This window comes from Heterocephalus glaber, unplaced genomic scaffold (assembly GCF_053883595.1).
Source record: "Heterocephalus glaber isolate CG9 unplaced genomic scaffold, H.glaber_assembly_v1.0 deba00001461, whole genome shotgun sequence".
In the NCBI taxonomy this organism is placed as follows: Eukaryota; Metazoa; Chordata; class Mammalia; order Rodentia; family Bathyergidae; genus Heterocephalus; species Heterocephalus glaber.
In genome coordinates, this window is record NW_028258308.1 from 9,011,401 (window position 1) to 9,029,328 (window position 17,928).

The 17,928-nt window shown below is 35.6% G+C and overlaps 1 protein-coding gene across 1 annotated transcript in view; it reads right to left on the reverse strand.

Annotated features, from left to right (window-relative positions):
* Hpgd (15-hydroxyprostaglandin dehydrogenase) overlaps positions 1–16,778 on the reverse strand; it is a 38,056-nt gene extending 21,278 nt beyond the window's left edge. The window contains exons 1-3 of the mRNA XM_004852947.4: positions 16,572–16,778; positions 16,180–16,303; positions 13,057–13,163 (exon numbers count right to left, since the gene is read on the reverse strand). Of these exons, the coding sequence (XP_004853004.1) occupies positions 13,057–13,163; positions 16,180–16,303; positions 16,572–16,664 (324 nt within the window). The 5' untranslated portion in view covers positions 16,665–16,778. The remainder of the gene's footprint in view (positions 1–13,056; positions 13,164–16,179; positions 16,304–16,571) is intronic.
* Between the last annotated feature and the right edge of the window lie 1,150 nt (positions 16,779–17,928).

The window sequence follows — 17,928 nt, forward strand, 5'->3', positions numbered from 1 at the left end:
TGCTTTTATTCTAACATTTAAGAATTCACTACTGTGCAAAATGACCTACCTGAGTAGGGTAAAACTGGTGTTTGAAACCTTATTTTTCCTTTTATATTCAAGAATTCCTCTCTCTTCCAACTCAGACTTTTTAAAAGTGAAAAGTTCCCTTTTGATTTCTTAATTCTTCCTTTTTTGCATGATGTATATTCAAAGAAAATAATTTACTAGCACTGAGTCTGACACTGAGGGCGCACACTGGTATTTACCTTCTTTTTATTTAAAAAGGTTTTTTTGGGGGAGGGTTACTTGATAACTGTTCAGAAACGCCTCTCCTTCCTAATAGTGGCTCTGGAACGACAACAACCAAAAAAAGTATATTGAAGGATCTATTCATTTAAGCTGTGTGTCAGTTTAATATTAAGTAGGCTTATGGAGAATGGATAACATCTTCACATGATTACCTTTTTAAAAACGTAAACACTGTTTACTAAGAAGAAAAAATACAGATGGCTGAAACGACTGCAGTCAGGTATATTCTGTTCATTTCTGCCCAAGCCTTCAGCGTGTCTGAACAAAGTTCCCGTTTGCCGCGCTGACACCATGCTTCCAGTCTCAAACACTTACAGTGTCACTGACGCCCAGCCTTTTCATTTTCAGGGTCTATAACATGCAGCCAAATAGAAAACTGGGGAAGTGTGAAGTTTGATTTTTCTTTGGAGTAAGGTTTATGTGTAGGTTTTTGGTGGAGGTCAACAATATATTATTTTCTTATTCACTCTCAATTTAAGAATTGAATGATTTTTCAAGTGAAAGAGTTCGTGGAATAAATCCACGTGACAGGTCTGATGCTTTGGTTTTACATATATTCTATGTTTCATCTTTTCTCCTTTTAACATTTTTCCTTTTGCCAGATCTCCATTGTTAGAAAACCAGAGAATAAATATTTTCTGTTAAGAGATTTTTTTGTGTCCTTAAGGAATGTTTATATATCTTAAAGACTGGGTGATTATATCATACATCAAAAAAGAAAAAATTATAGACATTTCTAGATACAAACACAAAATAATTTGAATCTATATTATTGTTTCAGCTTACTTCATGAAGATAGTTAAAATTCTGTACTGTAGTTGGTTAAAAAAATCCTATGTCTAAAATCATGTGTTTAAAGAATAAAGCAATTCTTCAATTATTGATGAAATAATCAAATTAACACATACTTAATATTTTTGGTTACAAAGAGATAACATTTATGTGTAATTCTGAAGTGGTAATTGTGTTGTATTCCAAATATTAAATTATTTTAAAAACTAATTATAGCATTCTTTGACAAAACCACACTCAAATTTCCTGTAGGCTGAGAATAATTCTCTAGTAACAAAGATAAAAGGACAAATGGTAATAGGCTACTTGTCTAACTATCTACTCATTAGGCATTAAGTCTTCCTACAAAATATGTGCATACATTGACACAATTTCTTTTTCACTAATGACATTTTCGATCTGACACTTCTCCATTTCCTCTATCTTGTCTCCCTTTACTTTGTGGCTCTTTTTGTTTTCTGTTTTTTTCATTGTCCTGTAATAAAAATCATTCTGAGAGTTAAATTAAGGAACTTCACCTTTTGGGTCCTTGTGTTTTCTTCAGTCCAGTTATCAAACACTATTAATAAAGATATCATTTTTTCTTAAACCCTTTTTCATCCTTTCTTTTTTTATATTGAAAAGTTTTTACTTTTTTTTTGTTGTAGTGCTAAATATAATTTTCTTTCCCTTGGTGGAATTACTTATAATCTGGGATATACTTTCTTGTATAGTTCAACTAGATCTGTCAATATTGTAAAGTAGCAATGGAGGCAAACAGTTACTAATTTAATTTGCAATCAACATCTTTGAAAGTCAAAAGTAAGCACATTTAGGAATAATATCTATCTATTCCCCTAAGTCCTTATTAGAGGTCAAGTAGGGCAGAGGAACTGATATTAAAATGAGACAGTGAGTGGGCCAGAGATTCAGCTCAGTGGTTCTCCAGCCTGCCTCGCAAGCACAAGGTCCTAAGTTAGATCCCTGGTACAAAAGAGAGAGAGAGAGAGAGAGAGAGAGAGAGAGAGAGAGAGAGAGAGAGAGAGAGAGAGAGAGAAAATGTAGGCTCTGATACCTGGAAAGAAAATGCAATTGCACTATACTACGGTAGATGTTTCACATTAAACTCAACAGTTTTCTGAGGCAGGAAGTTCATCCTTCCCCTTTTCCAAACTGGGAAACTCAATGTCAAAGAAAAAAAGTAATAGTCCACAAATTGTAGATTCTGGACTACACTTTAGTTTTGGCTAATTCTAAGTCTACTCTTCTTATTGAGCAAAATTTTAACCAATTAATACATTTCTGAAAAACTTTACCAGCAATAGCTATCTATGTTGTTTAATTTTTATTTAATTATACTAAAGAATTAAACATATGTTCGTTGTATGCCCAAATTAGATTATAGTTCTTGCCTGAATAGGGCTATTGCAACTTCAAAAAGTTAAAAGTAAGAAAAGTATATTATATATTGCCTAGTCAATATCCAAAGTAAAGTAAATCTATTTCTGCTCAGTTGCCAGAGTGATCTTCAATAGATTATAAAGACTCAGTCTTTCCTGGACATTCCTTATGACCTCTGAGCAGCTATAAATAACAGTGCTGTTATTGGCTTCAGAGAAAAGAGGAAGTATAAAATGGTGTAGTGAAACAAAAAACTGGGAAAGGTTTGGTGTATGTTATGGCTTGTATTTAGATGTCCCCTCAAAGCCCCATGCGGTAGGTCATAGGTGGGGCTTTTAAGAGGTGGCTGGATCTAGAGTGTGTGATGTTGGAATTGATTCATGGTGCAAGGCTAGGCTCAAGGCCACTAGGATTAAGGGTGTGAGTGCTACCTGTCCTAAGTAGCCTGGATAAGATAAAAGGGACAGGAAGACACTGTTAGGGTCCCTTGTTGCTCTGTGCTGTCTTCTGCCTGCAATGAACTATACATTTCTCTATTACACCCCGCTGCTTTGTGCCACCCTGCCATGGAGACAGTCAACTACAGACTGAAACCTCTATAAACTGTGAGCTAAATAAACCTTTCCTCCTTTAACTTTGAGTGTTGAGTATTTTGTCTCAGCAATGAGAGAAAAGTAACTAAGAAGTGTATCTTGTGTGGGAAGAGTGATGAGATCAGCAATGTGAAGAATGAGGAATCAGCAAGTTTGGTAAACTATGAACGTGGAAGGACAGCTGATACTGTTTGGCAGCACTGATCTATTAGGAAATCACTTAAACATCATGCTAAAATAAAGAAATGGATACGCATGTGTGCAAAATATCATATAGTGGCATTTTGTTCAATAAACAAAAATCTTCTCTATTAGAACATAGAACAATAGTTTCCTGCCTTGAAGAAGCATATGCCACTATAAATCAACACATGCACACACACAATAAAGTTGTGAATTGATAAGTTCTATGAGAATATTAGAAATATGTTGTATAAGATTTCAGAACAGGGAGAGAGTGATTCTGGGGGTATAGGAGCTCAGTGGTAGAGTACATGTGGCTCTGGGTTCAATCCCAGGCACCGAAAGAGGGAGGGAGGGAGGGAGATGGATGTGGTGAAGTCCTTATACTCAATGTTTACTCTTGGACATGGGCAATAATACAGAATAAACATGGAACTACATAGGAACAAAGAACCATCCAGAGCAAAGTCTAAAACAAATAAACAAACAAAAAGTTATACAAGCCACATACAAACATTAGTATTACTCTAACAGAGATAATCAAGTTGGAAAAAGAAAGATTAGTCCAATTCTAATTTGCTTTTGCAGAAGGTTGTAAGTAGCAAGAAAAGTAACACATTTTTAAGCTACAAAGGTCATATCTTGTACTCTATGTAAAAATAAGCAAAAATTGTCAATCTTTGAAATTAAGCCAAGAAGTGATCTATGTCAGCAAGACTAAAGTAAAGACTCAGGCTGACTAAATTTCAATGGGGAAAGGGGTCACAATTTAAATTTCCCTGTTCTTTTAGAATTTTTATTTGCAAATACTGTAGGTACTTTCGAGTTTGGAACAGGTGCTTATTCATTCACACAGCCCACCTTAAAGAAAATATGTCCTCTTAGATAGATGAAATCATTCAAATCCTGTATCTTTGTGATGAATGCCTTACTATTTTCTTGCTTTTCTATATTAACTCTAGTCATTGCACACTGTTTTTGACAGTTGATCTCTCAGAGAAAAGACGAGTAGATGCCCATTATGGATGCACTTCAAATAGGATCTTCTATTCTAGTGACTTCTATAATAACCTATGTGGTAATTACTGACAAAGCTATCAAAGCTATCAGTAGCAATGCTGAAGAGAGAAGGCTATTGCATTTTCACTAGGGTAGCAAGAGTTTTAAAATTCTTATCATTTAACATGATTTTGGTAAGTGACATAAGTTTATAAAAACATTCTTAAAATTTTCCATAGTTCTCACTGGCTGTATATTCAAATTTTTCATTTTATTACGAACAAATGATGTAAATAAACATGGTGTTTAGTAAGTTAGAGGTTACCACTAAAGACTTTTTAAGAAGAGTATGATTTTCTTACCACCTCCAAAATTTAAAGTTATTCAATGAATTTAGGAAAGGAATGGACAAATAACAAAGCTAGAAGAAAACAGTAAATATTAAGGAATAAAATAGAAAAGTAAAAATAAACATAAAGTGCTTAAATTTACAAATATAAAAAATTGTTTTTCTCCGATGCAATTTCAAAAATGAGCTCTCACAATACAGCATCAGCAAAAGACAGATTTAATATAAAATATTACTTATACTTTCAAAATACAGGAATGAAAAGGTAACTAGGTAAATGTGAATGAAAAGAAAATTATGAAATATCAATTTTATATGTGGAAATATAGAATAGATGAAAAATATTACAGGGAGCAAATACTGATATAACTTAAAAAACAAATCAAAGATCAATAAATTACATCATGAACAATTTAGGCTCTGAATATTATGGGTTTACGATACATAGAGTACGAACTGACAGAATTATTGAAACAGGTAGGTAAACTGACTTTTGTTATTTGATATATGCAGGTTTGTTGTTGAGAAACTGACTGAATCAATAGATGAAAGTAAGACAAAGTAAACTTGACATGCAAACCGAGTAAGAATATGATAAGAAAATTATAAGATAATATCATTTATAAGTAAAGACAAATACTAAAGTTGGTGTTAACTAAGAAAATACAATGGTGCATTAGATATTAATATACCATAATAAAAATTTAGTCAAAAATTGTAACTATAGTTCAGAGTTAGAAAATATTTCATTTATTTCATTGTATTACTCTCCTAATGTAAAAGAAAATCACAGAATTATTCAAATCAGGAAAAGGAGCCATCAGGTATCTCCCAGGATTCCAGTTAGAATCCTGGAAATATTTTGATGAAAACAAGTTCTTTGAGGGGCAACTACATACCTTTATCAAAGTGAGACTTACAAATTCACTGCTTTGGTGAGGTAGTATAATTCTCATTACCTCCAAGTTATAATAGTCAAGTGATTAACTGTGGATATTTAAATTTAAGTCAAAATTTATCACCTAAGCATTATCTTCAAGGTAGTTTGATTTTTGAAAGAACAGAAAAACAGCCAAGTTCCTGTTTTAAAGGAGATTTTAATCTGCAAGAAAGATACTCATGAAGAAGCTACTCCCTGCATATATATGCACATATGTTGGCCACATTGTACTTTACACTCACCTGTTTTGCAAGTCTAGTTAAGAATAAATTTATAAAGGGCAGGGTGACCCAAAGTCCATCAAACATTTTGTATTTGGGTTTTACCGAAGCTTAATAGCTTGTGTTAAAGGTATTCATAAAATAAGATAATTGAGAAACTTGTGATAGAACAGATAAAATAGAAAATTATATTGTTGAATTTTATATTTTTATCATTTAGGTCAGAGGTAAATAATCAGCAAACATTATGGAAATTATAAACACAAATACAAATTTTGAGGACAAAGAAACTTATGAACTAAAAGTTCAGTTATGGAGGACAACCTGCCACCACTGGGACATGCAAAACCACCAACTCCTAGCTGTCTCTGTACCTTGTTGGTTCTCCTCAGCACAGTGCCACTAAGGCAACTACCAAACAAAAGGCCTGGTCAAGAATGAGGCCAACTCCCTGGAGAAGAGGTAAGCCTGAAAGACTTGGCTGGTTCAAGGAGAAATCATGGATGAGCCAGCAGAACTGGCAGCAAGAAAAGCCCACAGCTGTTGTAAACTGCAAAAACAGTGTGAGATTTTACCCTGAGAGAGATTTCTTAATGGCGAGATAAGAGTTGGAAATGAAATACAGTGCAGCACCTGCCATATTGCCATAAAGAGTTTAATCAGATACCATTTTGGGAAGGCTGTATGGAACTGAGCCACAGGACACCCATACTATAGTTTCACTCCATGACTGAAGTGTTACCCTACCACAGAAACTGGGTGATGGACAGCCAAAGAACAGACACAGAGAGGGTGAAGGCTAGATATAGATCCACTGAGATCCCCTGAAGATTTCAAGGTCAGGCCAGAAAGGACACAGGCCTGCATTCCATGGTGGGAGGCCAGGTTTGATGAGTGTGTATTTCAGAGGTGACTGGATCTAATGGCAATACCATTGAGTCCAGCAGTTGGCTTGAGACTTCACACCACTACCTGCATCCAGTGGAGACTAGCGCTCCGATTGTTTCTCCATGCTTTCGCAGTGTGAAGGAGGTTGTGACTTGGCTTAGACAGCAGCCACAACCTGAGGTTTACAGACAGGGAACCTCTTGAACAGGCGGGTCACATCACAAACCCACAGGCTGTAAAGCAGGGCAGAGAGGACTCTAACTTGCTGGATTCCAAAGATTGCAGGTCTTTTAAGGAAATTACTCATTTGGAAATATGTAGGAAAAGTTTTGATCCATTTGTTTCTCCTTTACTGGTTTTGGTATTGTTTTATTTTGTGTGTGTGGTGTTTGGAGATCTATCTCCCATTTTCTTTCTCCTCTTTACTACTTTTGTTTGTTTGCTTATTTTTTGGTCCTCCCTTTTTTTTCTGTCTTTTCTCATTCCTCCTTCTCTCTCTCTCTCTCTCTTTTTTCTTTTATACTATATCTCATTTCTGGAAAACTGGATTCTGGGCCAAATAAGATACAATCTCCCCTTTCAAATAAACAGAGGTGGTTGGATCCTGGAACAAAGGCAAAGGCCGAAAGCTAGCCACACACAGAGTATATCTCTGAAAAGTAGAGAATTTTAACGAAAAGAGGTCTCCACATTAGCCGCAAATCTATTTACCATAAGCCTCTGGACAGAAAACAAAAAAACAAATAGAAAATTGAAACATGAGTAGGCAAGCCAACAAAATGCCTCTAACAACTCCCAACTCCCACAAAGTTGATACATGGGGCACTGAAGGGGAGAAAACCAAAAGCCATACAACCAAACTATTTGAAATGATATCAGGTGTAATAACAAAACAGATCAATAAGGCATTGGCAAGCTCATAGGATATATAAGTGAATAGATATTAGGCCAAATAAACAAAATGATCAGTGAGTCTGCAGAAAACACTAATTAAAAGCCAGCAGAACTAAAGAAAAAAATACAAAACATGAATGACCAGCATAGAAAAGAACTAGAGCCCATAAAAAGGCTCCATGTAGAAATTCAGGAGATTAAAAATTCAGTTAAAACTATGGGCAGCAGAAGTGTTTAGTGTGAGGGCAATGTCAGAACCAGAGAATAAAGCTGTTATCAGACACCAATTAAAAAGAGATACTTTAAAAACAATAAGGAACATGAAAAATGGAACCAACAGCAGCTGGATGATGCAAAGAAGATTAATCTAAAATTAATTGGAATTGGAGAAAAATTAGAAGGCAGCAAAAAGGACATTAAAAATCTGTTTAAGAAGTTGTAGCAGAAAACTTTCCAACTTGGAAAAATAATTTAACATGAAGATAAGTGAGGCATACTGAGCCCAAATAGCCAAGATCAGAAAAGCACCTCTGTGTGACACATAGTCAAAAGATCAGAATTCCAACACAAGAACAGAATCTTAAAAAGCTGTTAGAGAAAGGAATAAATCACTTAAAAAGGAAAAACCTTTAGAATTGCAACAAACTCAATACAAATCTCGAAGGCAAGGAGAGCCTGCAGTGAAGAGTTTCATGCCCTGAAAAAAAAAAAAGAAAAAAAGAAAAAAAAAAAACCCTTCCAACAGACTGATATAACCTGCAAAATTATCATTTAAAATTGATGGAGAAATAGGATATTTTAAGGATTAAGATCACTAAAGGAATTCATAACCACCAAACCAGCACTTCAAAATACTCTCAAAGAGATCCTAGAAAGCTGCCAATGCCACAAGGTTCAATGAATGCACCAGGTAGGGCAAGCAGTTAAGTAGAAGGGAAAAACGGAAATCAGCAGCAGGAAAATAATATATGACAGGAATAAATCAATACTTTTCAGTTATAATTATCAAAGCGAATGATCTCAATTTGCTAATCAAAAGACACAGATTGTCAGAATGAATCAAGCAACGAAGTTCAATGGTATGCTGCATACAAGAAACATATTTAATCCAAAACCAAACTCATACACTAAAAATAGTATCTTATTTTCAGGCAAAGCAGATTTTAAACCAAGACTGATCAGAAGAGGCAAAGTTGAACACTACATATGGTTAAGGGAACTATTCAATAGAAAGAACAAGGATTATAAACATATATTACCAAAGAGAGGCATGCCCAATTTCATAAAACAAATAATTGACATAAAAAATCAGAGAAACGTTAATGAAATTTTACTGAGGAAACTTAATCAGCACTGTCATAAATAGAAAGATAAACTAGACAAAAAAATCAATAAGGAAATATCAGAGTTGAACCCAGGCTTTAGACGAATTGATTTAATAGGTATATACAGAGTGTGCCATCCAACAGCAGAATACACATTCTTGGCACCCATGGAACATTCTGCAAAATAGACTACATACTATTCAACAAAACTTGCTTAAATAAATGCAAAATAATCAGAATTTTATGATGCATATTATCAGATTATAGTACAATGAAACTAAAGATGAATGGCAAAAGAAATCACAGAAATTATGAGAATGCATGAAAATTAAACAACACAATCTTGAATAACAAAAGGTTACAAAAGAAATTAAGGAAGAAATAAGACAGTTCTTAGAATTAAATAATAATGCCAGTACAGCATACCAGAACTTATGGGACACAAAGTAGTCCCCTAAGAGGGAAGTTCATACCTGTTAATGCCCACATCAGAAAAACAGCCCAAATAAATAACCTAAATATGTACCTCAAGTGACAGAAAAACAAGAACAATCCAAATCCAGAGCTTGTGCAAGAAATTATAAAAATCAGAGCAGAAATCAATGAAATGAATACTAAAATAAAATACAAAAATCAATAAATTGAAGAGCTGGTTCTTTGAAAGAATAAAGAAAACAAACTTTTAGCAAACCTTAACAAAAAAAAAAAGGAAAGAAAAGATCCAAATCAATGCAATTAGAAATGAGAAGAGTGAAATCACAATGCACACTGCTAAAATCCAGAAGATTATTAGCAACTACTTCACAAACCTTTATGCCAATAAATTTGGAGAACTAAGAAGAATGGATAAATTCCTACATACGTATGAATTACAAAACCTGAACTATGAAGACTTAAAAACCCCGAATAATTCAATAGCAAGCCATGACATTGAAGCAGTTAATAAAAAACCTACCAAGAAAAGCCCACGACCTGCCTGAATGATTAACTGCTGAATTGTCTAAGAACTACAGGAAGTAGCTCTCTGCAAACTTTTTAATGAAATCAAAAGGAAATTAGTACTCCCAAAATCTTTCCTGGACGCCAGCATTACCCCGATTCCCCAACCGGGCAATGATCCAATAAAAAAAAATGAACTACAGGCCATCTTTCTAATAAATACTGATGCAAAAATCCTCAACAAGATGCTAGCAAACAGAATGCAACAAATCATCAAAAAGGTCATACACCATGAGTAGGCAGGCTTCATTCTAGGGATTCAAGGGTGGTGCAACAAATTCAAATCAATAAATGTAACATATCACATAAACAGAAGCAAAGACAGCAATCACATCATCATCTCAATAGATGCAGAAAAAGCCTGTGACAAATTCCAACATCTTTTCATGATAAAAACATTGACGATTATACATATGGAAGGATTTTATCTCAGACTGATAAAACTCATTTGACCAACTTACTGCCATTATATTAAATGGGGAGAAAATGAATCCTTCCTCCTAAAGACATAAACTAAACAAGGATTCCCCTTATCACCACTGCAACATAGTCCTCCAAACACTAGTCAGAGCAATCCGGCAAGAGAAAGAAATAAAAAGAATATGTGTATGAAGAAGTCAATGTATCGTTATTTGCAGATGACATGATCCTCTGAATATGACCCCCAAAATTCCACCAAATGCCCCCTAAAATTAATAACCAAATTCAGCAATGTAGTAGGATACAAAATCAACACATAAAAATCAATAGTGTTCCTGTACACTAATAATTAACTCACTGAGAAAAAGATTGTAAAAATAATACCATTCATACTAGCATTAAGAGAAATTTAATACTTAGGAATTAACCTACCCAATGACACTTCCACAATGAAAACTGTATTATTCTGAAAAAAAGAGATTGAAGATATCCCATGTTCCTCAATAGGCAGAACCAATATTGGCTGTCAAAATGGCTGTACTTCCAAAACTGATCTATAGATTTAATGCCACCCCAATCAAAATATCAACAGTATTTTTCACAGATCTAAAGAAAGCAATCATAAAGTTCATATGGAATCGGAAAAGACCCAGAATAGCAAAAGTAATCCTGAGTAGTAGAAATAAAGCAGGAGGCATAATAATCCTAGATTTGAAGTCATATTACAAAGCTATAGTGATAAAAAGAGCATGGTACTGGCACAAAAACAGACATGTGAATCAATGGAACAGCAAAAATGACCTCACGTACATTCAGCCATTTGGCTTTGAGAAAGGGGCCTAAAACACACACTTTTAAACAAATAATTCTGGGAAATTGGACATCCACATTCAGAAGATTGAGTCTAAACGCATATATCTCCCTATCTATTCAGCTAAACTCAAAATGGATCAAAGATCTAAATGTTAAAACAGAAATACTTGATCTTCTGGGAGACAAAATAGTTAAAACACTGAAAACATAGGCAGGCAAGGACTTTCTGAACAGAACCCCAGTTGCACAAGAAATAGTACTGACAATTAGCAAAAGGGATCTTTTCAAATTAAAAACCTTCTTCAGAGCAAAGGAATCCACCAACAGAGTCAAGGGAAAACATACAGAATGGGGAAAAAAAAACATCATTTTTTGGAAAGAGGACTCACATCTACAATATATAAAGAACACAAAAAATGAGACCTTCCCAAATAAAAAATCTAATAAAAAAAATGGGCAACTGAAATGAATGGACCCTTCTCAGAAGTGCAAATTTAGTATACTAAATACATGAAAAAATACGTTCAGCATTGCTGGCCACTAGAGAAATGCAAATTCAAACAACACTGAGATTGTATTTTACTCCTGAAAGAATGACTATCATGAAGAAATAAGGCAATAGCAAATTTTGGTGAGTCTTCAGAGAAAAAGGAACTCTTCTACCTTGTAGGTGGAAATGTAAACCAGTGCAACCACTATGGAAATCAGTATGGAGATTCCACAAAAAAACTAAAATTAGAAATTCTATTTCACCCAGCTATTCTCCTTCTAGCAAGAATCATTGTATTACAGTGATACATAAATATCCATGTTTATGGCAGCACAATTCATAATAGCCTATATGTTCATCAACAGATGAATGAATTAAAGTGGTATTCATACCCAATGGAGTACTGCTCTGTCATAAAGAAGAAGAAACTTGAGGCATTTATAGGTAAACAGATGCTGTAATATTAAGTGAAATAAATCAGACACTCACACTTAAATATCACATGGTTTATCTTACATGAGAAACCTAAAGTATAAGAAGCAAAATTAAAGATAGATAATAGGAAGTAGGGAGATCTTTTTCAAATGAGAATGTGGTCCAGAGATGAAAAGAGGCAGAGGTAAAGGAGCGAAAGAGGCTAAAAAAATAAAGAATTGAAAGAAAAAAAATGGAAAAAGAGCTTTTTCAAATTGGAAGGGCACCAACAGATGGAAGGAGCAGGGACAAATGGGAGGAGGAGGAGACAAGAAAAGAAATAAGGGGTGTTTGGTACACACACCAACTCCCCATAATATATGCAATCATTATGTACTGCAAACACTTACTAATAAAAATAAAAAATAGAAGTTACATTTTTATTTTAACCACATTTCTGCCATATTCTAGCATTTACTAAGATTTATTCTTTAAATAAATAAGGAAAGTTAGAGTTTGGCAAGTTCATTCTGTAAAAGGTCAGATAGTTCACACTTTAGCTATTGCCAGCCATAGAGTCTCTATTACATTATTCAACTCTGCCATTCATTACAGCATAAAAGTAGCCATTGGCAATACAAGACCAGTGACAGTGGCTGTGTTCCAGTACAAGTTTCGTGACACTGAAATCTGAATTTTATATATTCATCCATGTTATTATTTTTCAACCATCTAAAAAGGTAAATTTATCTTGCAGGTCATACAAAAACAGATGGCCCTTGTGGCCTGCGGGTAGGATTATGCCAATCCCTGAGTTACAACAAACTATGTGTTTTTCGTATTTCCTCCTAATATTTTAAGACAGGCCCATTTTAATAATTTTCAGTCTCAAATGTCTTCCTAATTGTAAGAGGAAATGCTTTCCCCCCCACCTTCTCTAATTTGCTTTTTCTATATTGTAGGTCAATGTTTAATTTGTAAAAAAATATAACCTTCATTTATTTTCTTTTATAAACATCATGTTATCAGATGATTTTGGCAATAAATATGAATAAGGTAACTTACCAAATTAATCTGCAGTGTTTTTTCCCAGTTTTTCTCATTATTCACTCCAGCGTTATTGACCAAGATGTCCAATCTTCCAAAGTAGTCTACAACTTTTCTAAAAGTATCTAATTTTTAAAAAGACATTATAGATACATTTTATTATCCATATAAACATTTAAATCTAACTCTATGTCCTGCAATGAATTTTTATTTATCTTCCCTTACAGTGAAAAGCACACACATGACCTGCAACTTAAATCCTTGTTTCTCACCATGTGATTTGTGAAGCAGCAGCCTTTGTTAGCATTACTCAGAAAGTTGTGAAAAATACACCACAGACCTACTGAGTCAGTATCTTACTTTACCATACCCGTAGATGATCTGCATTACAGATCTATAAGCAGTAACAATGCAGTAAATTTTAGAGAACTGACCATCCTAAGGTAAGAGCTGTTTGCAGCAAAGAACTCTTTGAAGTCAGTTTGAGCAGCCAGTATCTTTTCAGCTCAGCCAGTTAGGAAGTTATTGGACTACAGCGTAGATGGTGGCAGACATCTTTTATTAATAAGTCATATTATGCTTATAAAGTATTATTTTAACACAAGTTTTCTTATGTATTCAAATCCATTATGACTATTTCAGGAAGATTTTATATTCTACTCATAAAAATCTACTTTTCACTCAGTTGGTTTAATGAAACTTTTATATTTGCTATTTTATTTGATCTAATTATCACTATTTATTACTACCTTACATTAAAAGCTTGTATTAAAAACATGTTCAACCAAGGTAAAGTCTGGATTCTGAGACCTCAGGGTCACCAATTTCATTGTTCAATCACATACTCAATTCTTGAAAATTGTCTTTATCCAGTCCAAACTAGGCCTTCCCATCTCAATAGTGAGCATCTCATTATTTCTCAAAGCAGCCTTTTATGTAGTTCTATTGATTTAAACTGTTTCTGAGGGTCATGTATTATTCAGCCCGGTTCTATTACTTGAGAGTGTAGATAACAATTGCAGTTGTTATTCCAAATGATAGAAGTTTGTTCTCAGATAGCCAAGCTAGCATATGTACTCCTTTAAAAAAGTAGATCAACATAAACTTATTTTGATTGAAATTTGTAGAATTACTAACAACCACCATACATATTTGGAAAAGGACTGATTGACCAGTTTCCAAATGGATAATCTGCTCTGAAAGTTAGTTGCTGAAAACTTTGTCAAGGCTTTCTAATATGTACCCTTTTACACTCACTATACTGGAATGAAAAACAACAACAAAAAATAAAAATTGTTTACTTTTTCATGGAATTTTAAAACTGTTTCTCAAATTGGTTCCAGAAAAGGTCAGACATGGAATACTATTTCTTTTTTTCCACCTCTTCTATCCTAAATCGGTTCCACTCTTCATAACTCTTCAGAAACTGTCTCATTTTATAGGAAATTAGATTGTTAAATATGTATGTCTAATTTTTCTTTAATTTTCTTTCTTCATTCTTATTTCCAATACATTTCTTATGTCCTGCCTTTACTGATGTATGAGACATCTTTTTTTTTCTGACATCTCACTGGACTTAAATGACTTCTAGTTTAGCTCCTGTGGCATTCTCTATAACTTATCTAAACTCTTTGTGCTGCAATTTGTTAATTTATAAAATTAGTCATGTCATCTCCAAAAAGCTATTCAAGCTCTGGCATTTTAGAAATTCATTGTGTCTACCAACAGTTTTAAAAGCTGTAGTCAACATTAAGTCCTGAAATTGAAAGAATTGGTGTCATGCATTCCTTTGATGCAGATAACTGCAAATGTCCAGACAACATGTGTGTTTCTCATGACAAACATGCCCTCCCCACGTCACTCATGTCTGAGTTTCTTCCTTGAGTAATGTGTTTACAGTCAAGGCATTCATTTTAAACACTACAAAGCAAAGAAATTGAGGTTAAATATCATGTGTGAAACTACATAAATTGAGACAAAAACAGTTTTCAGATTATATATACTGTTCCTTATTCCAGCAGCATGAGTTCTGGGATTAAACATTGCTGTCTTTTGGAACCGAAGTACCATGTGCAATCAACAAAGTTGTTCTCTGGCAATTCTACTAGCACTATGTTTACAGAACTGTTCTTCTGATGTTTGTCATCTGCGTTACAGGTCTTTAAAACATTTGTGGATTTTAATTACATAACCTCCTTTAAAACAATTTCCATGAAGTACAATCTCTTCCAACATAACCATTCACTCTCATTGTTACAGAATATCCCAAAATTTTAAAAAGAAAATTCACACTTCAGTGTCCCATAAAGAGCGAAATTTGTGGAATTTATCTGACTCCCGGACTAAAAAAGTGCCTAACAATTCACTCAATCTCTGAATAAAATTTTGTGAAATGTAAACGTTTTATTTTTTCTATTTTCCTTAGGAAAATAATTTTTTTCATGCAAATCAATCAGGCCCTGTATACGATATGAGCAGAGCTGCTCTCTGTCCACACCAATGTTGTTCCTTATATTTCACAAGTAGATGGTCTATTTTAAGTGAGCACACAGAAACAGGAAAGCATTGAGGAAAAGCTGATAGAGACTTTTCTTCTGCCATTCTAACAAAGTGCTATTATTCTTATTTTAAAATACTATTTCACAGGGGGAAGGCCAGAGAAAACACATGGCTAAAAAGCCTCTGGGATCTCTGTGATCATGATCCTTGAATTTATATTCTGATACATTCTAAAGATAAACATAGCCACATTTGATTGTCATTGAACTCTGTCTTCTAGCTTTCAGAGAGAGGTTGTTTGCTGAAGTGCCCTAGCCAATTTAAACTTCCAAGGTCAGTCAGCAATTGCAATCATTTAATAATTACTGTAGCAGCGGTGTCTTTGATTACACAAAGGAGTTTTGATTACATTATGTGCTGCCAAATGACTAAAATAAAAGGATTTCTCAGGCAATCCTGTCTCTCCTTAGTTTTTATGACCACTGGTTGTCAATAGGAAGGGTAACAGTCCAAGCCATCTTCTGGAGCTTAAAGGTAGCCTGCTGGCGCTGTGCCTCTGCCACCTCTCTGGCCCAGGCTGCCTTCAGGCTGTTGCTTGTTCAGGGTGTGTTTCAAGTTGATGGGTTGATTCCCCTGTCTTACCTCTCAATTGTTCCTGGTCGGCCACATCACATTGGATGAACAGAGTCTTCTGAGGTTCAAACTGCTCATCCAGGGCAGCTTTACACTTTACACCTGCTTCAAGATTCCAGTCCACCAGCGCTACCTGTAACAGCAGGAGAGGAATCAAGGTCCTGAGCAGCTCATGAAACAGAGGCGCAAAAAAAGAAACAAGACGCTCCCCTCCTAGACCTGACGCTCGGCGAAGTTTAGGTTCAATCGCAGCCGTTTTCGAGGTCTGCCCCAGAGCCTCAGCGGAGCACATTTTGCAGTGACAAAGAGGGGAGGCTGCGAGTCCCTCTACCGCCCGGGACCCCTGGGCGGCCGGGCGTTTGGAGGGGGAGATAAGTTTCAGTGGCCAGTTCCGCGCTTACCTTGGCGCCCTTATGCAGCAGCTCCTCTGCAAAGGCTCTGCCTATGCCCTGCGCAGCGCCGGTCACCAGTGCCACTTTGCCGTTCACATGCATGGTGTGGTCACGGTTCGCACTGGCAGGCAGTGTGCAAGCTCCGCGTCTCTGCGCCGCAGCTGCTTTTATGGCCCCCTGAGCGCCAGCGTGCAGCCTGGCCAGGCGCTCTCCTGCCAGTGGGCGGGGATGAAACTGTCAAGACAGCGTCCGGAACCCAGGACTGTGACACCTGCCCCCGGGGACTCCAGGGGGCCGGCTTCTAGACCTTTGCCTTCCAGACTTGCCTCAGGCAGCCAATGAGGAGGGAGTTAGGAGAGTAGCACAGAGAGGCTTGGGGGCTTGGTTACCACCTCCCTCTTTCCCAAAGCAAGCAAACAAAAGAGCAAAGTAGCGATGTTGCTCTTTTGCCTTACTTTTTGTATGAACCACCACCTCATGATCACTGAAGTAGGGATGAGGAAGGCAAAAGTAACCAGGAACACTGTGTTTACTTAGTTGTGTTTTTGATCCGTTGTACGGTTACTGGAAATGGAAGTGAACTTGTTCTGTGGCCTGAGAACTCTGCATCCTACCCTTTCAAAGCTGAAACATCACGAATCTTGCTGCACTCGCGTCTCCGATCAGTGTTGATTTCTGTGTCATCCTGAGAGTGCCCTGCAAGAATTTTCAACATCTACTTGCACAGGACTTCCAGAGTTCCTGGAAGCCGGGCCAGTCGTTGATTCAATGGAATGTTTACTCACTGAATCACACTTGCTTGGAGGCTCAGAGCTTAGTGTGGGACGAAGGATCCCTGCCCTCCAGGAACTCCTAGCTTGTGAGATGAATTAATTCAACCACTGGTCTCTTTTTCCACGTTAATATTGGCAGGTTTCGATTTTGTCAGTTTGATAGGCATTTATTTTGACAAAAAAAATCTAATCTTTTTCTTGGGGGAAGTACAACTTCTGTAAAAGACTAATAGTGGAATGAATCCTTTGTAAAGTTTCTTTGCTTGCAAAAGGAGATCTTCGGGCTTCTGACAAGTTCAGCAGGGAAAAGATATTGGAAAGACTGTAAAATAAAATACATGTTGTGGACAAGCCAAGAGAGCAAACGTCTTCAAAGGTAATTTGAAACTGAGTCTTGAAAAAATGTTGGACATTTAGACGGGAAGATTCTTATATTTGATTATGATAATTGGGATTGTAATGTGAAGAGTAAGAGGGATCATATTGACATAGAATAGCAAAGGACAAAAAATAAAATAAAAGGAAACATAAAAACTGGTGATGGCATGTGTGCAACAAAGAAGAAGTTCCTCCGTCTGAAAGAACTGGTGAAA